The following is a 19,982-nucleotide window of genomic DNA, read 5'->3' on the forward strand; positions in this document are numbered from 1 at the left end:
TCTGAGTAAGAGACACTAAGGAGGCCCGTACTGTAGTTACAGGAGCATTTGCGTAGATCCGTGTGTCCTCATGACTAGTAGTCCACCTGGGTCAAGCTTCTAGACAAGCAGCAGTAGGAATAAGCCTGAATGAATAAGAAGAGACTGAGTGCCAGGAGTGAGATGTGCTCAATCCTGGTCCTTATTCAGCTGCCAATCCAAGTTATAAGAGGATCTGGGAGAAGGGTGGTCAATGTGAGGGCCTTCTATTGGGGGCAAAGTAATCACACCAAAAGAAGCTGCTAATCCCTATAGCTCACCATTTTGCCTTTAAGCTCGTCTGATACATTTTCATCCATAACATGTTTGAAAAAGCTCCCCCCCACTTTTGAGAATGAGCTAAGGTGAAGCTACCGTTGCACCTACATAAATACACTAAGTAGGCTTTTGTCTAATACCACAGTCCTGTGCCCTTCTCCAACACAGCCACCTTAGAAAGGCTCAAAGAATCACGCTTAGGTTTGGAGGGCGAGGCTTTAGACCAGCGGAACCTTAAAAGCCAGGGATGCGGCCGAATGGAGTCCGGAGGGAAAGCGACTTCCCGCACCGCATCAGGTTTAAGACTTCCGCCCCTCAGGGAACTTGCCTCCACCCCCACCCTCCACATCCGCCCCCCCTCCAGTTCTGCGCAGTCTCCTGGAATTATTTACTGTCCCTATGGCAACCCGGTAGCTGGTATCTGAAGATGGAGACCTCTGATTCTACTGAGGGATCGCAGTCGCGGTGAGAGCGGCAGCTCTGGCTGCAGGCATAAGGGGACAAGGAACGTTAGCGGATTTCCTCTGCTGAGCTTTTGACAACTTTGACGCATTCGCTTTCTTTCAGATCTTTACACCAACAGCCCAGCTCCGAAGGGCTAGGGTCAACTTCCGAACCGTTTTCTTCCGATCCCGGTCCTAGGTCGGCCCTGGCAGCTGCAACTGCAGCCGTCCCCACAGCCAAAGCAGCTACCTTATCTGCAAATACTGGAGCGCCCTGCTCTGAGCCAAGTCTTTCCACGGATCCCTCCTCAGACAGTCTTCTTCGGGAGCCCTGCACTGGACCCAGCTTTACCCACAAGATAGGCCATGGGAGAATTGGCTTTAAGCCTGTCTATGTTTCCTGTGTTGCTCGGGATCCCTGTACTACAAATGACCTTAGTTCTAGCCCTGGACCTGTTCCTGGTTCTAGGTCTGGTTCTGGCAGTGGCTCTGGCCCTGGCCATGGCTCTGGTCCTGGCCGTGGCTCTGGTCAAGGCACTGTTCCTGATTCTGGTCCTGCTCCAGTCTGTGACTCTGGCCCTAGTCCAGGCCATGGCCATGACCCTGAGCTCAGTCCCTTCACTCTTCCAGGCGTTAGAAATCCCAGGGCAGACCTGGTCCCTAATTATGCCCCCTGGAATCATCGCCATGGGGAGCCTCAGAAACAACCCTGGAAATCTTTGCAAGTCTCAGAACCTGGTGCCCGAGGGCTATGGAAGCCCCCTGAGGTTGAAGGGAAACGTAAAGTTCTCAGTGAAACATTGCCCAGGGGCCAGTGCCTTCTCTACAACTGGGAGGAAGAGGTATCAGGCTTTGACCTGCTCCCTTTTCCTGAAGGCTCCCCCCAGTTCTATGGGAGAGGCAGCGGTTTATGATGAGGGTGGGCACCAGCAAGGATATCATGGTCACTCAACTTGGGGCCCACAGAGAGCCACAAACCACCTGGATCAAGTCCCAAGCATGCAGGGTTGCTCTGAGGGTTTCTTCTTCCGACATGGACACCAGGGACTGCTAACGCTACAGCGACAGCCATCCACGCCCCTCAGCACCACCCATAAAGACTCATACCAGCCACCAGGAAACCACTGTCAGCCAATTCGAGGTGTGAAGCGTGAGAGAATGGGCCAGAATGAGTCCGTTAGAGAAAAAAGAGGAAAGAATTTCTAGTGGGACTATGGATGGTCCAGTGGGTAGAAGGGCAAAACCCCATGATTTTCCTTCCTTTTCCAAAATATTTCTCACTGGCCTGCTTCTTAACCAGACTCCCCTGCTCTATCCGCTCCCTGCCTTCCCACAGGGAAGCGTGAAGCCATGCTGGAGATGCTCCTGTACCCCCAAATCTGGTGAGAGTCTAGGGGAAGGGGAAAGGGAGGGTGGGGGGAAACCAGGAAAAACGACCTTGACACCCTCAGGACTGTATAGTAAAGAGGTGCAGGCAGAGCGGGAACCCACAAAGGAGTACTCTGAGGTCAAGTCTGTGACACAGCACGACTACCAAAAGGAACTGGTGCAGGCAGGGCCTCCTGCCCCAACCGAGGTAAGAACCCATCCTACCCCACATGCGCAGCTGGGCTCTGGCAGGTGGTGGGAAAGCAGCAGGCCCAGAGGTTGAGAGGGGGAGCTTCAGGCCAAGAGTTATTCAGTATCTCTCCCTTACAGCCTCATGACTACCGTAAGGAGCAGCCCGAAACCTTCTGGATACAGAGGGCACCACAGCTTCCGGTGTGTGAGGGTGACTAGGCACTGGGAGTGGGGTGAAGGAGGAAGGGAAGAGGCTATTCTGTGCTGGCTTGGCAGAGAGTACGATTTGTCCTCATTCTGGCACTCCTGCAGGGTGTCAGTAACATCAAGACACTGGACACACCATTCCGGAAGAACTGCAGCTTCTCCACACCAGTGCCTTTGTCCCTGGGGCAGCCTCTGCCCTATGACCCTGAGAATTACTCCCACCAACTGGGAGAAATGTCTTCCCTTGGCTGTCAGGGCAGAGGACAGGGTGGTGGAAGGGGAAGAACTGTCTAAGGGCTGAGGAGGGAAGTGGGATGTGGAATATGGAATCTATTTCTGTCTGTGCTGGAGATGTGGAGAGGAAGTGAATTGTTGTATTTGGTAAAGGGGCTTTATATAAAGGGTTCTCTCTATCCTGAGTCTGCTAATTCAGCGATTCCCTGAGTTTCCATGTCCGTACCCCATAACCTTTCCTTGGAGTTGCCTTTAACCTAAACTATGACATCATGATGTTTTTGTTGTTTTATACTTGGCCAAAATATTCTGGTTTAGATACAGATATTTACAGAAGGTAGGGAAGAAGGGAACCAGGCCAGAGAGGGGAAGGTATATATACAAGGCTGAGCTGCAAAGGGCAACAATTTCCATATAAGGTAGGGTTTTTGTGCACGTTGGTTTCCACTTTGTATGACAATGTCCATTTCTGGTGTGTGGAGAGATGGTGGCCACTGCCTACCCAGGTACCGGCAGCAGGAGATTGTCTGGCTTGGAAAGAATTGGGGTTTAGAGAAGTCCAGCAGGTCCTTTCCTCTCTCCTAGGAGCCAGTAAGTTCGCATCTTTCCTTTGCCCTGGGAGCGAGGGAGTGGAGATAATTCAGATTCTTCTATGTTATTCCCTTCATCTCCCTCTCTTCCCCCATGATCCCCATAATCACTTTCGTCCTCCCTTTCCATGACCCATTCCCCATGGCCTGCCATCACCTTCATCTCCACATCCCCCCGAAGCTCTAGCTGGAAGCATCCTAGCTCATCCAGGGCATCCTTGGTGGTGGAGGAGACATGGATCTTCAGGGCTGGGGTAGGATGGGGGTATGGTGGAAAGAAGAATCAAAGAAAAGGCAACAGAAGAATTGGTGGTGTCTAAGAGAGCTTTACCCAACCACCACCCCTCAGAAGGCTCTCAGTCTTCCCAGTGCCCATGCACTAGAACCTAAATGTGTCCAAGGATGGGGCAGTCAGCAACTGTGGTCTCAGACTGAGAGATTTGGAGGAACTCTGAAAAGAAGAAAAGGGCAACACAGATTGAGACTGAAGCAGCGATTGAGGGCTAATGGCTCACCTTGACCATTAGACTCCATTCGGGAAGCAGTGTTCACTGTGTCTCCAAAAAGACAATAGCGGGGCATCTTCAGGCCAACGACCCCAGCACAGACGGGCCCTACGAGAAGAAACAGGTTGGGAGAGCCCAGGAAAAGTGGATAGTAGGGCTGGAGTGAGAGTTAACCTTACCCGTGTGGACCCCTATGCGTAGCCTCAGCTGGTCATGGGGTCGGTGGCGAATGCGGAAGGAAGAAACTGCATCCAATAATGCTAGGGCCATCCGAGCAATTTCCGGGGCATGGCGTTGCCCATTTCGGCCTGGGAGACCAGATACCACCATGTAGGCATCTCCTATCGTCTCTACCTGATTGAGAGGGGGATTAAAAGGTCACCTCTATCTGTGTCAGTGGGAATGGGGAAGAGTAGAAAGAGACAAGCTGGATACCACTCACTATGAGTCATCAGAAAGCCTGAGAGGCCAGAATACTGACTAGAAAAATAAGTGCCACGGTCCTGAGACTTTAGGGAGAAGCGAAAGTCAAGGGAATCTTTAAATCCTTCTGCCCCACCCCAGCACCTGGCTAATACTTGGTAAATGTTTGAATGGACACCCTGTCTGCAACAGGACCTGGACAGCTAGGTTCTGCTGTCAGGAATGGGAAGCAAGAAAACAGGGCTGACCTAGAGAACGCAGAAGCTGGTGAGGAGGTTAAGCAGATCCAGTGAAATAGGCCTCAGACAGCCTTAACTGTCAAGGTAAGAAAGCAGGCACTTGGCTTTGTTCATTATACTGAAGCTAGGTAAGAGAATGTCCTTGTTTTTAGGAACTAGACACTGAATTATCCAGGGATAAAGGGGCACTATGTCTGAAACTTACTCTCAAATGGTTCAGAAACTAATATAGATTTTTAAAAAATAAAGCAAATAGGGAAAATATAAGCAATTGTTGAAAATCTAGGTGAAGGGTTTATGGGAGATCTTCGTTACAGTCATAACAGATGGTAGAGTAAGTCCAAAGGGAAGGGACAGGAATGGAGATTTATTATCTGCACAATGTTAGGCACTTTCCACAATTAATCTATTATTCCCATGTGACAGATAAAACATCTGAGGCTCAGGGAGTTTCTGTTATTTGCTCAAGGCCACCCAGCCCCAAAGCCAATATTCAAATCCAAATAATTTTTACTCCCAAAGCACAATAAAGTGCACCCTGCGCCAACCCAGTAACTTCAACAAAAAGCTTTTACAACATAGCTTGTCCCGAACCCCAATAAATCATTCTGTACCCACATCTTGTATGATTCTTCCATGTCTGGAGGAGATAGAGAGAAAAGAATAGATGGATAGGCTGTATTTATAACCCTAGGCAAAATGTAGCAGATAGGGGCTAAATTTCATGATGGTTCCGGTTAGGGAAGCCTAAGTAGTCACAAGAAATGAGAGTGGAATGTATAGAGTGCCAGAGCCTCATTTGTCTACAAATAGCACTCCAGCACGAGGATGCTGGAGGGAAAATTGACCATGGAGCATATAAGGTATGGGGGTTCAGGGAAACTGGGTTTTAAAGGGGTCTTAGTAGGAGGGTAGCCCCAGCTCTCACCTTGTAGACGTCAAAGTTGTCAATTATGGCATCAAAGCAGGTATACAGGTCATTAAGAAGTGTCACCACCTAATGGATGGGAAAGTTGAGGCCTGAGACTTGTTCCAATTTTCTAAGAATTCTTAACCCAAGAGCCATACCAAGATATGGGAACTCCCAAACAAACGAATCTTTCCTATTATCAAGGGTCCCTATGCCGCAGTGAAGCTCCCCCAGGTCCTTATCCCGGCCCCGAATCGCACCCGTGGCTGTCACCTGCATGGGGGTGCTCTCTGCTGACAAAGCTGTGAAGCCAACGATGTCACTGAAGTAGATGGTAACACTGTCAAAGGCCTCGGCCTGTACCGTCTCTCCCCGTTTTAACTGCTCTGCCACGGAACTGGAAAGCAAGGGTGCAATTTGAGCTACACTCAGAAAGAGGATGGGAGGGGGAGAGAGGAAAAGTGTGTGCTGGAGCAGAAATGAGTTCTAACATAAAAGCTGAGCCTGGCGGAGGAGATGGAAGGTGGTGAGGGAGACATTACAGTCTAGCACGACGTAAGGTGGACAGGGATGGGAGGTTGGAAGGGGCTGCGTGGGGATGGGGGTAAATGTCTCAAGTGGGGATTGTTCTGCCTACGCTTGCTGGAGCAAAGGCATGGTAGAGCAGTGTCCTAAGAAGAAGGCAGCACAGCTCAATTGGGGACAGAATGAAAACAGTCTCTAGCCAAAAAGGCTCATTGCGGCCAGATGGAACAAAGCAGGGTTCTAAGAGTTGGGAGGTGAGTTCTCAGGAAACTGATGAGGTGGGATCCAACAGAGCAGAATATCAAAGGAAAATTCAGGAAGGACAAAAGTCTCACTGGGGTAGAATTTGGTAGAGGAGAGCCTCGGCCTTGCGTTTCTCCTCCAGATAAGCCTGTGTGCGTTCCTCCACCAGCTTCTCCAGATTATTGGCATACTGTTCCATGCGCAACAGGAGGTTGTCCAGTATGCTGGTGCCACCCTCCCTGGTGGGGTGGGAGAGGCCAGAATATGGTACCTGTTCCAAGATTCTCAAGACTCCCAGGACTTCCTTCCCAACCCACCTTCTTGGCCCCAACCAGCCCCACCTCATCCACTAAGCCGGATGCGGCTTCTATCGCTGGGAAGCCCCTGCCCCTCAGGGCTCTCTCACTTGTTAAAACGGCGAATGAAGCCCTTAATCTGTCCAAAGTCTGGCCGCTCAGCTGGGTCCTGGGCCCAACATCGTTCCATCAGCAAAACTAGCTCTTCATTCAGTTGGGTCCTGTCAATGCTGGGCCGGAAATATGGCCGCTGACCATTTCTGACCTTCTGGACAATCTCTGAGGGTGATAAAGGCTTTGGATGAAGAACAGGGCCCACCAGGTAGAGGAGGCTGTGGATAGTAGATTGACTCGCACCTTTGGGGCTGAGGTCCAGGCTCTCCAAGTAGAAAGGACCACTGCGAAGCGCGATCTCCTGTAAGATGATCCCAAAGCTGTAGACATCCGCCTTCTGCATGCCCGTGGTTGGCAAGGGGTTCCCGCTGAGCAGCTCTGGGGCAGTCCACAGCTTCTCTGAAAGGAGGGGACAGGCTGACCAACTCCTCAACAGGTATTTCTAAGCCCCCCTGGGCTCCTTCCCATAATGCTCCCCACATTACTGTCACTCCATCACCCTCTCCCACCCTCCGGAGGTGGAAAGGATCAGGGCCAGAGGAGCAATATAAAAGTGGGCTGTGGGGGAAGGCCTCACTGGCATAGAGGGCGTGGCTGTCATCAGGTTCAGCAGTTGATCGGAAGCTGGCCAGGCCATAGTCTGTGATTTTGAGCACAAAACGACTATCCACCACACAGTTGGAGGACTTGAGACTCCCATGTGATGCAATAATGCTGTTATGCAGAAAGGCCATGCCCTGCGGGATACAGAGCAAGTCATGGCATTGGATCATGTCTGGCTTAGGATTCCCCCTCTCCATGAGATGGGCATTAGCTAGCTGTCTACAGATCTCGGGACCAGAAAAACAATACGCTAACTGTGGAAGGCATCCTCTGTGCAGTTTCCACCCAAGGAAGCAGGCAGAAGAGGAGAGTCATCCCTTCCTGGTACCAGATGCGGTTTATTGGCACCCAGGCACCAGAGACAGGAGAAACGCTTAGGAGGAGGGACCAAGGGAGCTATCAATCACTACCTTGGAAAGGGCCGTCAGTCTTCTGAGCAGTGAAGGGAACAGAGCTACGAAGGTGAACTCCAAGAATAAGACACCCGTGGGGGCCTCAAATGCATGGCCACTACTTAGGAAGATATGGCTTGAGAACCAAGTATCATGAATACCTAGAAGCATCAAGCAAGACTAACCAGTTGTAAACGTGAACGTATAACCATGTGCAGGCAAACAAGTCAGGATGGAGGAGGAAAGTGATCTATCAGAGGGAATTCTGGGTCAGAGAGAAAGTGTAGAAAATAGTAAATACAAAAACCTGAACTTCTGGCCCCATGGGGCCAAAGAGGAGAGAACCTTTGTCTTTGAGGGACTATAAAGCAGGTTATAAGAGGGCAGAATGGTGCTTCCCAAAAGGAAACTGTGGGACCCACCCATGTTAGTTCAGGTGTCACAGAAAAGGATACCATGCTCCGTATGCTAACCAAAACTCATCTGTCTATCTGGTCAGCTCTGGACCTAAACAATATATAACTCTAGTCTCTGTAAACTCTTCCTTCTTATTCCTTTTGACAGCAACAAAAGCTTTGGGAATCTCCAAATTTGTGAATATAGAAATGATTAGGCTTCTAGCTTCCGTCTAAATCTGATTTTTCCACCAAATCACTGTTCTCTCAAGAGTCATGTTTTTCTTACATTTATCATCACACCTCTGGTTGGGCACCATATCAACTTTATGTAATATGTTTATCTCTCATTTAATCGCAAACTTTCGCACAAAAACATATTTTTAAAATAACCTCCTGAGAATTAAGCAGAAAAACCAAAGTCAGCTTCAGGTGTGATATGGGCGATCCACTAGGCTAGCTCACTGGCTATAGGACTTGCTTCTAAACACCTGTCCAACTCATGCAAGATTCAAATTTATACCTCCACAAATCCATGGACTTCTTGGTCACCTGAAAATAGCTGAAACCTAGTATATCAGAAGATACCAAAGGTTTAGTATCATTTTCTTCGATTTCTCTTAGTTTTACTAGTAAGTGTTCTTTTTTAAATTTCGGTTTTTCAAAAGAATAGATATGCCAAATATTGGTCAGAGAGTAAGTGATGAGAAAAAAACAGAAGACAAATATGGTTGGAGACCCCATGGATGTTTTCCCTGCTAAAGGATTTTAATATAAGCTCTAGGATGGAGGGAGGGAGAGAGGAGGGAGGGAAGGAGATAGGGAGATAGATAGATAGATAGATAGACAGACAGACAGACAGACAGACAGACAGATAGATAGATAGATAGATATCTGAAATATCTAGGGCAGGAAGACGACAATTCTTTACAAGTACAGGACTCTTTGTGGCAGATAAAATTTATCCCTCCCAATTAAAACCCCCAGATTTTTTTTTACCCATTATTATCCAACCATAAGCATGAGGGAGAGAACAGGACTTTTAGAGGACTAGGAGAAATCATAAGCAAAGATAAAAGGATGGAGCTGTTTTAAAGCAGACGTTCTCCTCAGGAGGAGTGGGGCAAGCTCACCTTCACAAGGTCATTAATGAGCGAGTAACGGAACATCCAGTCCAAGTTGATGCTGTCATTTTCCAGAATGTCCTGGCAGGTGACATGGAATAGATTATATGACTGTCCTTGTCCCAGCAGCTAGCACCTGCACAGTCAGTGTAACGTTGGGCCTATCGCCCCCATCCCTAGAATTCCCACCTATGCCTCACCTGTAAACTCCCGCGAGGACAATACTCAGTGACAATGCAAATGTTGGGAGGGTCTATGCAAGCACCAATGAAGCGAGTGAGATGGTTGAATTGAACATCTCGCATCTAGCAAAACAAAAAGAAGTGTGGGGAGAGAGGACTGAAAAAACTAAAAATCAGATACAGAAATCTACCCCTACATGAGAGGACCTTTCTCTTAATTGTATCTGCAATTGTGAGTCATTTATAAACAAACGCCTTGCCCTCTGAGCCAATTTAACTACTCCACGCCTTCCCTTCTCCGCTTCCTCACCCCTATTTACCCTTCACCCTCAACCCACACACCATTACATACATGTTTGAGTTCAAACAGAACCTGCCGGGTCAGCTCAATGCGCTTCTTATTCACATGTTTGATGGCGACAACATTTCCCTGGTGGTGGGAGTGAAAGGGGAAAAGAAAAAATTAGTATCAGAAGAAGTTTCTGGATACTAGGAATACTGGAGAACGGCAGGAGCATCCAGGAGCTCCGCTGGACATAAAGAGGAGGGTTATGAGGGGCAGAGGTTCACGGGAAGAGGTGCCATATGGGGATGAGACAGGATGAAATGGTGGGGACCAGAACAAGCGGATGACTGTTCACCTTGAAGTGACCGGTGTTGGCAAAGATCTGGTATTTCCCATGGGCTGTCATGAGCGAGCCGTAACTGGATCCCCGCTGGGGCCAAGGGCAACATGGAGGCGGAAGGATGAAAGGAACATTAGATGATGGTGGTAGTGCAGGGGCTGTCATTACAGGCCAATGTGCTGGGAAAGGTCCAGGGTAAGAAAGGACGGGAAGCAGAGGGGAGAGCTGAGACAAGGGCTCACCAGTGACAGTGTGAGGCGGCTGCCTGCACCTTTATGGTATCGCTCGGAATTGCCAAACTGCAGCTCTTCCCAGCGAATGCGCCACAACATGCTGGCCAGCTCCTTCTCCAGCATCAGTTTTCTGTAAGGACTGCACACCTCAGTTGACTGGCAAGCCCCATCCTACCACCCCATAAGCCAACAGCGGGGCTGCAGGGGCTCCCCTGCAGCTCCTGAAGCTGCAATTGTTACACCCAAGAGACAGGACTGAGAGAGGCTGCACCCTCCACATATCTGACACATGCCCTGTGCTCATTTAAAAACACAGAGGCTGAAGGTGAAGGTTATTTCCTAAAATGGTAGCATCTATGGAAAATTCACCTTTGCATTTGTAAGACCCCACTCAGAATCACTAGTTAGTATGCCCAGTCTCGAACCAAAAGTGGGAAAACACCACCAAGGCTAAAAGAAAACTAATGAGAACAGCTAGAGAGGAGGGCGTTAGGTCAAAGAGACAGCCACCAAGTTAAGAGACCTGCCACCCCCACCCCACGTTATTGGGACCCAGTGGCCTCAGCCAGAAGGCTGTGTGGCAACAGGGAGGGAGGGAGGAGGTCAGTGGAAAGCCCGGAACTCACCGGAAAATGAGGAAGCTGGAAACACCAAACATGATGAAGGTGATTCCCGTGCCCAGAGCCACAATGGCCAGAGTGGAAAGTGGAGCTGAAGGAAAGAAGGGGACCCTGAGAAAGACTGTGTGGAGTTGTGAGAATGGGAGGGGGTGATGCTCAGGGTGCAGGCAGTAGACAGATTTCTGGAGGGAAAGAAGTAAGGAGGGGAGGAAGCAGAAGTAGAGGTAAAGGTAGAGCTAAGGGGGGGCGTGAGTGACGAGAGGGAGAAGGATGGAAAGTAAAGGGAGAAGCACTGCTCCCGGTCCCTGCACACACCCACTTTTATCACAGGATGGGTCGTCCAAGTCAAAGGCACAGGGGGGATTGTCCAAGGGGGGTGCCCCCTTCACCCAGGGGATAGGCCGTCCTGTCCACCAAATCTGCTTCTCTGCTCCTGAGTAGTGGGCTGCAGGCTGTGAGGAAGGAGAGAACTGGGCCCACGGGCCTGCTCCCACCAGCCTCCTCCCCCAGACCCCAGTTATTTGGCTGCTTTTCTCCCCAACCTCCCACCCACCCAGGACGCCACTCCAGCAGAGAAAGTAAGTTCCTGACCCTAGTACCTTCGATTCTGCCCCTGCTGAACCCTTGAAACCTGGACTCGCAGGGCCCACACTCTCCTCCCTGCCTCCTCCCCCATCACCTGAAAGTCCCCCGAGTCCAGATCGCCCATGGCCCACAGGACAAAATCAGTCTCCCGGTCATTGTTCTTGTCCATAACGACCAGTCCAGTTACACCTAAGACAGAAAAGCATAACCCTTACTTGGAGACCTACCCTAGGCTGCTCTCCTACCCCGCAGGCCCCCAGTTATCTCAGAGTCCATCCCTGCCCCCGCTCTTAATATGTGTCCACCTCTGCCATGTTCTCTGACCCCTAACTGTCCTCCCTGCCCCAGTTATCTGTATTTGCTTCTGCCCACTCCACTTCTGAACCTGACAGCAGCCCTCTGGTCTCCATCTGACCCTCTTTATTACCCTGGTATCTTCGTCCCTGCATCTTTTCCACAATTCGAAGTCCATCTTCCCGGGTGCCTCCTTCCTGTATTGTCTCGTTCAGGACTTCAGCATATAGCAGGATGCCATCATAGAAGCAGCCAGCGATGAGGTTCATCTGGGGGCGGTAACTTCAGCAGTGCTCTCCCAATATCCTTCCAGGCCCCCACCCCAGCCCCCTTCCCATTGCTGGGGTCTCTTTCTACCTTTTCTCTCCTCTGGTTTGCTTTCTTCCCTCCCCTCATTCCTTAGATGCCATCCCTACCTCACTGGACACTAGGGCAGAAGGAAAAGTCCTGGATGGAAGTGGACAGCCCACAAAGTAGGGCTCCCTCCATGGCCACGGCTTGATGCAAAGTTAGGGAGAAGAGCCTTTGCTCAAAGCCTGGCCTCATTCTCAGGAAAGATAACTACTTACCAGAGAGGGGGCCAGCTCCACACCAAAATCTTCTCGGGCTCTGATCAGCAGACGATTCTGGAATTCCTGATACTCAGGATTTGGGGGTTCTCGGTATGTGATGACCAATACTGTCTGTACCAAGAGCACATGGGGACGAATGAACAGAATTCCAGATGGGCATTCCGGGAAGCGATGAAACAGGACAGGGAAACTTGGTGAAATACACATGAAATACACATGGGTGAGTGTGAAGGCTGAGAGGATACTAAACTCTATGTGTGTGTACCTGTGTGAGGGGCCAGGGGAGGTGTGTGGTATGTGTTTAATCCATCTGAGGAGAGGGAATGGCATGCCTCCATGAAAGACAGATAGGATGGTTCTGGGAAGGTAGAGTCTGGGAAGTAGATAAAGTCAACTCCATCCCCAAAACCCTGCCCCTCGTCTTCCTGAAGCCCCTACGACCCCCTGGGCCTCCCTGCAGGGTGCCACAGCACTCACAGCTCCTCTGTCCCATCCTTTCTGGGTACCTGTTCATTATCGAGGCCACCACTGACCAACAGCTCCTCTATAGGTGTTAATTACTGTTAATGTTATCAGTAAAATGTTTACATCTCCATTTGGGACTGGAACACAGTGCCTCCACCCAGTGAATCAAAGAGATTTTAGGTCCTATGACAACTGAGGGAAACACGTTGAGACAGTGATTCCATCTGTGAGAAGCCGTGAGTCCATTCATTTGACATGCGTGGGACACCTACCATAAGTAGCACCGTCCTGCATACTGGCACGGTCCTACATGTCACTAAGTAATAGACATGTGTCACAGAGAAAACACACAATCACATGCCCACATACATTTCATAGATAAGCCAACGACACATTTGGTCTCAGCCATGCACACATCTCACTGGCCACAAGTCAGTGTGTCTCTGTCTCTCTCTGGGTTGTCTGCCTGGCTCCCTCTCGCCTCACACATTTCCCCTTTCTTAACTGATGGACACAACCAGTGCCTGCCTCCACCCCAGGTCTGAACCATCACTGAGACCAGCCTCTGCCTTGGACAGGAAACTGGCACCACAACGTCAGGGAAAAGCTTCAGATCGATGTTTTGTGAAATGTGACTTCGTGAAATGACAGATTAAAATCTAGTACTTCTACCAGTTTTTTTTCATTCCTGTCACAAAAAGCACATGTAGAGACCATAGAGATACAAGATATATCACATATGGTCTATTATATATCAATTCATTCCAGGTAGGAAATAATAAAGTCAGTGTCTAATATACATTCATTATATTGGACTGGAGTTTGCTTTATATTAGACTGGAGCATTTGCATGCTTGATCACACACTTCTAATGCTCTCCTGCTCTCGGGCAAAATTTAAAAGGAGAGGGGGACTAAGGAGGGGTTGGAAGGGTTTGTTCAGTAACACCTGTTCCAAGAATAAGAGAGAAATATAAGGGCAGGATATTGTTGACAAAAAAATGTAAAAAAAAGTCAGTAAAAGAGCTGGAAAAGATCAGGTTTAGCACAATTTGTTTCAATGTAAAAGCTGATAGGTTTTTAATGTTTGTTAAACCCTTAGCGATTCTCTAGGTTTATTTGCTAGACTACCAGTTCTCAAACTTCTTGGTCTCACTACTAAAAGTTATTGAGGACCCCAAAGAGCTTTTGCTTGTTTGGATTACATCTACCATATTTACCATATTAGAAATTAAAACTGACCATATTTCTAATATTTACCATATTAGAAATTAAAACTGTGTTTAAAACACAAGCACACCTTCCCTAGCTGCCAGTGTGATGACATCATCACACATCACGTAGCCCCTGGAAAACTCCACTGTGCAATCACGGAAGGATGAGAGTGACAGAGGCAAATAACATCTTAGTATAATTTTTTAAATAGTTTGGACTTCGTGGTCCCTGAAAAGAATTTCAGAGGCCCCCAGGATTCCAAGACCACACTTTTAAAACTGCTATGCTAGACTCTGTTTTGCTGTGGTTACTAGCTACTGGGGAAAAAAAAAAAAAAGAAAGAACAGAAAGAAAAAGAAAAAGAAAGAAGAGCCTCCAAAGAGTTTCTGTGCTTGCTCAGGAGCTAGAGAGAAGATGGTGAAGGTAAGTAATTGTGTCCCATTTCAGAATGGACCCCAGATGGCAACAACAACAAGAAGCAAAGGCTGTCCAAAACGGGGTCAGTGGTGGGTGGAAGCCACAACTGCTCCTAGGAAAAGTGCAAGGGCAGCAGACGCCTGCCTCGGCCTGTGGACCCACCCACACCGAGACCTGGCAGCAGCAGGAGGCACCGTCAACTATGGCCTAAAAAGACAAAGAACTGTCCCCAGAAGAGGTTCAGCCTTACACACAGCTCTTAGTTTAGTGCGTTTTCCATTCTAGCTGTTGGTGTCCCCCATCTGTAACCCATCTCATGTTGGTCACCTAGGTTGTGACCTCTGCCTGGGTTTCTGACCCTGTAAGTCCTCAAATGCTCAGCCTGGGTCTCGATCCTTAGAGCCTGGTCATTTGCTGCTTTAATTCCACTGTATCTGCTTATTCTTCCCTATCCTGGTTGATCATCTTGGTTTACAGTACCTGCCAGCTCTACTGCTGTCCAGACGAATTCTTAGCCCTCTTCCCCCTCTCCCTGACACACAACTTAATTCAATTCAATAAATGTGTGCTCAGTGCATGGGATACAAAGATGAATATGATCCTTGCCCTCGAGCAGCTATCCGGCATGAGCTGGTACCATTTTCTTGAGCATGACACCCTCTTGGAAAAGCTTTGGGGATCTGTATTAAGGACTCCTCGCCTCTACTGCCGCCACCTTTTCCAGACTGGCCTGGTTGGGGATCCCTGTGAGCCAAGTATCTCCGGGGTAGGGTGCTCTGCTCTTTCATCGTTGGCTGGAGCTAACTACCCAACTTCCCTCACCCCTGCCCTGCTTCAGCATTAGGAAAAGATGAGAGTAGCTTTGCCAGAGGACACCTCATCACCCCCTCACCTCTGCCCTGTCCCAAAGCCTTGGTTCTCGTCTCAGCATATTCTTGACTGCCTGTTTCCCCTTCGGTAGCAAATTCTCCCTTTTTGTTTTTCTGTCTGAATAATGCCTGCAGTGAGTGGCAAACCTGAGAATTCATTTATATAACTGATTGTTAACTGATTAGATCCCTCCTTCCCCCAGCCTAAGTGCTGGGACCCCGTGGCTGGTAGGAAAGAGAGGAGCTCCTTCCACAAAAAGAACACAGTTCAGAATGGAGTCCTCACATCTGGGCGAGGAACAGAGATCTTCCTCAACCACACTCGCTAAAGTTCAATCCCCTTGTTATTCTCTTCTCATACCACTATTCTTTTTTCTTTTTTTTAGTAACACTTATCACAGTTTGTTCTGTTTGTATTTATTTGCTTCATTTCTATTCTACTAAATGTAAGCTCCAAAAAGGCAGGGACTACTCCATCTGTAATGTTCTCCAGTGTCTACCCATACCTAGCACAGTGACTGGGATATAATAGGTGCTCAGTAAACACTAACAGAATGAGTCAGGCTTCAAATGAATCAAACACTGACTGAATGATGTATAAGTTCTATGTAGTATAAGTTCTACAGAGTTAAGCACAAGAGTAGGAAACTCAGTTCAACCTGGGGATTCAGTTTCCTAGAAGTGAAAATAATTGACCTGAGTCTTGAAGAATAATACACAAGTATTATCCAGACAGACAAAGGTGAAAAGATTGTTTTAGGCAAAAGTTAGAACATGAATAAAACCTGTCCTGCCACTGCCCATGTTCAGGTGTGACAGTCACAGACTCATACTCAGGCATGCAAACAGATAATATCATTCACAGTCAGATACACATTGGTCAGTCACAATCACATATATAATCACAGCCACATCAAACCTTACTCATTGGAGAAGATGACTACCCCTTATGCACATCTACTTAGAGTCAAAGAATCTCAGGGTTGAAAGGACCTTAAGGTTATCCCATACACCACCTCAAATCCTTTTTGGGAAAAGGAGGGATATAGATAAATGAATAAGAAACACTATGTATATAAGCTAGTGAAAAATTTGTGGGAGGATCAGGGAATAATTCATGGGTATGATTTTGAGAGGCAGACATTCGGGGTGAGAGAAGGAAGAGTATTCCAGACAAAAGGATCAAAGAGGGTAAAGGCAGGGGGCCAAGGAGGCCCAGGGGTCAGGGGCCAGAATACTCGATCATGAAGGGCACTAGGAAGTAAAAGTGAAAAAGTGGGTTGAGAACAGACTGTAGAAGGTCTTAAATGTCATGTTAAGGAGTCAGGACTTTATTCTGTAGGAAATAAGTCATTGAAAGTTTTGAGCAGAGGTGTGAAATGAACAGAGCCATGTATTTTCCCTACAAATCGTTTCTCAAATCCATTTCCTTCCATTCCTGCTATCACGACCCTAGTTCAAGGCCATTTCACTTCATTCCATTCTAACCTATTACAGGTGGTCTCCCTGCCTCTAGCCTCCTCCTCTTCCAATCCAACCTGAATTCTGTCATTACACTGCTTCTCACAAAAAAATCTCAAGAACACCACCTTCATGGCCAAGCGCCTTAGTCTTAGATGCAGAGCTCTCCTTAATCTGATTATACCTTTGCAACACCATTTCCTGTCTCTGCTTCAAGCGAACCCTTCTTTATTTTAAGGTCAGTATCTTCTTGGTCTCCCACACACGCCCATTCCTATCTTTTTCTCTTTGTTCAGGCTGCCTGGATCCTCTCTTGCATTCTGACCAAGAATATGACATCTATCTTTAAAGTCACAATAGAGCCGCACTTGCTTTCTAAAAGCCTTTCCTAACCCCGGCCACACTGACTCTCTGTCCTCTGAACCACTCAAGTTCTCACTGTCTGTTCCAGGACACATAATCATATCCCTTCTTGCGCTTGTATATAATTGTACCACATCATGCCTCACCTCGCCAGATCTTTTCGTGTGCTTTTCTCCCCCACACTATAGTCTACTACTGGCACTGAGGAAAGTCATTGTTCCGGGATCTTGGGAGGGAGCCTTGGCAGACACACTGAGAAAGAGTCACAAAGGTGGGGAAGTAAGAAAAAATGATACTCAGCTTGAAAAGCCTCTGTTCATTTCACTCCCGCAGCTCACAATTCCTGCCCTGTTCCTGGGGTTTCTGTGGGGTCTTGTGAGTCCCCTTCTTCCCTCAAGTCTGGCTCAAATGATACCTGAAAGGCCTCTCTGAGGGCCTGGGCCTGTTCCCAGGTGCGATTGTCCTGCCAGGGTCGGCCTGTAGAGCGCGTGGGGCCTGCACGAAGACTCTCCCCAAAGACATCCAGGTAAAAGAAGACATAATCCCCATTGGTCAGGTTCTCCCTCTGGGCTTGAAGCAGGATCTCATGCAGCATCTCCAGAGGGCCGCAGATATACACAACTGGGAGCAGGTGTACAACACAGGGCATCCTGAGAACGGATCCACATCCCCAAACAGCCCCCTCTCTGACACCGTCAGTATTTCCATCTTTAGCAAGGCAGAGAGGGCCCTAACCTACCCACCACCCAACAGATGCTCCCGACCCCTCCCCCTTGGAGTCTATGGCATAAGTACCCTGGGGCCATGTAGACCATCTGGCAGAAGTCAGAGTCTGACCCCAGGCCCCAGAGAAAGGGAGCTATCAGCCCGAAGCCCCTCCTCTTCCCAGAGCCCTGCTGCTGTTCCCCACTCCACCCTCCTCACTCCCCCACTCTGCCCGCCTTTCCCTACACTCAAAGGCACTGGCTGCTCAGAATTTCTCTATGTGAGCTTTACCTGCCTTTCCCAACCCAAGCTGCTGAACCCTAAAGCCCATTTATACAGTCATTACTACTTTAGTGACATTATAGACCCACATTATAAGGGTCTTGGTACCCCAACCTGAGAAACCTCTGCTCACAGTCACACATTTTGGAGCGGCCATTAACCACATCACTACAGGGCACTCACACTGCTCCCCAAATTCAATGTCCCCCCAATCCTACATTCTCCCACCACAAGCTTCACCCCCATACTCCGCAAGCTCCCCTAATATAAGGCCTTGGCCCTCACATAAGTGCTCTGTCCACATGTGCCTCTGATCCTTCTGGATCCCAACCACCACGTGCAGCTCCTCAAGGCCTGGCTCCATCGACAGCGTCCCAGTGCTGACCTCCAGGGAGACAGCGACCCTCCTCCCCTGACCCTAAAACAGCCGGGGCCACACTTACTGCGCCCGTTGGCCCGGATGAAGTGGGTGGCCTGCTCAGGGCCCCCCGGCTCTCGGGCATACACCTGGTGCTGCACACTGAGGTTGCTGCCCTGCAGGGCCTCAAAGACGCCCTCGATGGTGAAGTAGTGAGGCCGGTCGTCTGTGCGAGCATCCAGATACAGCAAGGCAGCACGGGCGGTCCAATTGAAGTGCCCATGTAATGTCACTACAAACTCACCCAGCTTGGGAGCAGAGGGCCCAGTGCGCACCAGGGTACGGTAATGCTCATTCTTAGCCGCAAAACCAGAGGCCACAGCACCCGCAGTCAGCAGGGGAAGGCGCCAATGAGACGCAAAGCGGGCCACCGAGGCAGCAGGATACACACAACCCGGGCCCAACAGAAGGTCAGGGTCATGGTACAGCTTGAGGTCCACAGCGCGCAGAGGTGCCAGGTACTCAGAGCAGGCGCCATCTAGTTCAGAGCTGACAAACCGCAGGTCCACAGGCAGTGCCCGGCCCAGAGCCTCCACAGCTAGTGCCACAGCAGGACCCACCCGTGGCCAGGCCCAGGCATAGCTCAGGTTGTGTTCTGGCAGCACCACTGCCAGTGTCAGATTCCGCGCCAAGGGAGGACGCACCCCACCTGCCAGGGCTGCCACCAACAGCAGGAGTGATGGCAGTGCCATGGGGAGAAAGCAGCAGCCCCACCAGCCCCAGATCCTGGGGCCACTCTGGCCTACCGGGGAGGCACAAGCACCACCCAGCCTGGAATCCGCGGAAGTCGGTCAAGAAGAGAAGTGAGGATAAGCTAGGTAGACTGAGATACGAAAGTGGTAGGGTGGGACAGGAGGAGATGGGAGCAAGGCCCAGCGGGTGGGTAAGGAGTGGGTCTGCCTGCCTTGGGTAAGGACTGAGCACTAAGAGCCGGGTGGCAGGAGGAGGGAGGGACCAAAGGGGCCTGCGGCTGGGATGGGGACAGTGAGAGGTGAAGTAGACTGATGAACCTAAAGCTGAGAAGGCAAAAGGGATCCGAGGCTGGGATGGGGTGGGGGTGGGGGGAGGCTGGTACAAAGAAAAGGCCTGGGGGCTACCTCACAGCTGAAGGGGCTAGGAGGGCAGAGAGCGGCGAAAAGGAGGACCAAGGGGTAAGGTGGGAGGGGGCCCGCACCGCGGAAGGACTGGGACCATGGGCAGGCAGGGAGCGAAGCGAGGCCTGGGCCGGACGGTAGGGAAAGGCACGGGTAAATCTCCCTGTGAAGGCTTCTCCTGAAGCTCCTGCTTGGACTAACGGGCCCAGGGCGCTGGTCCCATCCGGAGCTGCGGCGGCCCCGCCCGTGTCCCAGCTCCTCTGCTCAGCTCCTCCCGGGCCCGGGCGGCCGGCGCTGCCCGGCTCTTCCTCCCGCCCCCCGCCTGGGCCCCCGGGCGCGCCGCTCGTCCAGGTCAGGTCGCCGCGGCAGGGCCCGTCTCCGCTCGCTGCGCGGGCGGCGGCCGCCGAGTGTGACTCCTCGGGCAGGCCGCCTGCCCCCGCCCCCGCCCCCGCCCCGCGCCTCCCCCGCCCCTTCCCCGCGG

The 19,982-nt window shown here is 50.1% G+C and overlaps 2 protein-coding genes across 10 annotated transcripts; one reads left to right on the forward strand and one right to left on the reverse strand.

Moving 5' to 3' along the window:
* Positions 1-14: 14 nt before the first annotated feature.
* On the forward strand, positions 15-2,920 carry SPAG8 (sperm associated antigen 8). Of its 6 annotated transcripts, none has more exons than XM_019729072.3 (7): positions 15-762; positions 865-1,582; positions 1,707-1,881; positions 2,041-2,122; positions 2,202-2,316; positions 2,439-2,501; positions 2,613-2,920. In XM_019729072.3, the coding sequence occupies exons 1-7, from the start codon at positions 545-547 to the stop codon at positions 2,799-2,801; spliced, it is 1,560 nt and encodes a 519-aa protein (XP_019584631.3). In that variant the 5' UTR covers positions 15-544; the 3' UTR covers positions 2,802-2,920. The 6 variants fall into 6 exon arrangements, with proteins under 6 accessions (XP_019584631.3, XP_074186797.2, XP_074186798.2 ...); XM_074330696.2 differs by having other exon boundaries at positions 2,077-2,122; XM_074330697.2 differs by lacking the exon at positions 2,202-2,316.
* Positions 2,921-3,014: 94 nt separating this feature from the next.
* Positions 3,015-19,945, reverse strand: NPR2 (natriuretic peptide receptor 2). 4 transcript variants are annotated; one of them, XM_074330690.2, is made up of 22 exons: positions 18,433-19,945; positions 17,418-17,623; positions 12,211-12,324; positions 11,775-11,910; positions 11,442-11,536; positions 11,082-11,214; positions 10,769-10,853; positions 10,152-10,281; positions 9,925-9,999; positions 9,636-9,713; positions 9,302-9,406; positions 9,111-9,182; positions 7,165-7,324; positions 6,831-6,986; positions 6,584-6,752; positions 6,270-6,416; positions 5,683-5,806; positions 5,428-5,496; positions 4,017-4,191; positions 3,847-3,945; positions 3,489-3,580; positions 3,015-3,356 (listed from the first exon to the last, which is right to left on the reverse strand). In XM_074330690.2, the coding sequence occupies exons 1-22, from the start codon at positions 19,097-19,099 to the stop codon at positions 3,291-3,293; spliced, it is 3,153 nt and encodes a 1,050-aa protein (XP_074186791.1). In that variant the 5' UTR covers positions 19,100-19,945; the 3' UTR covers positions 3,015-3,290. The 4 variants fall into 4 exon arrangements, with proteins under 4 accessions (XP_074186791.1, XP_019584628.1, XP_019584629.1 ...); XM_019729069.3 differs by having other exon boundaries at positions 10,152-10,272; positions 18,433-19,944; XM_019729070.3 differs by lacking the exon at positions 9,925-9,999 and having other exon boundaries at positions 10,152-10,272.
* Positions 19,946-19,982: the final 37 nt, after the last annotated feature.

This window comes from Rhinolophus sinicus, chromosome 16 (assembly GCF_057876585.1).
Source record: "Rhinolophus sinicus isolate RSI-liver-muscle chromosome 16, RSI-T2T, whole genome shotgun sequence".
Lineage (NCBI taxonomy): Eukaryota > Metazoa > Chordata > Mammalia > Chiroptera > Rhinolophidae > Rhinolophus > Rhinolophus sinicus.

Excerpts from the sequence above, each read along its gene's own strand:
- SPAG8 (XM_074330694.2), top strand. The coding sequence starts at position 545 with ATGCGGCCGAATGGAGTCCGGAGGGAAAGCGACTTCCCGCACCGCATC. Across the intron at positions 1,583-1,706 it reads TCTACAACTGGGAGGAAGAG|AGAGCCACAAACCACCTGGA; the intron begins GTATCAGGCTTT and ends TGGGGCCCACAG. Across the intron at positions 2,123-2,438 it reads CTCCTGTACCCCCAAATCTG|CCTCATGACTACCGTAAGGA; the intron begins GTGAGAGTCTAG and ends TCTCCCTTACAG.
- NPR2 (XM_074330690.2), bottom strand. The coding sequence starts at position 19,099 with ATGGCACTGCCATCACTCCTGCTGTTGGTGGCAGCCCTGGCAGGTGGG. Across the intron at positions 6,987-7,164 it reads CAGCCACGCCCTCTATGCCA|AGAAGCTGTGGACTGCCCCA; the intron begins GTGAGGCCTTCC and ends CCCTCCTTTCAG. Across the intron at positions 3,357-3,488 it reads GGGGGGATGTGGAGATGAAG|GGCAAAGGAAAGATGCGAAC; the intron begins GTGATGGCAGGC and ends CCTCGCTCCCAG.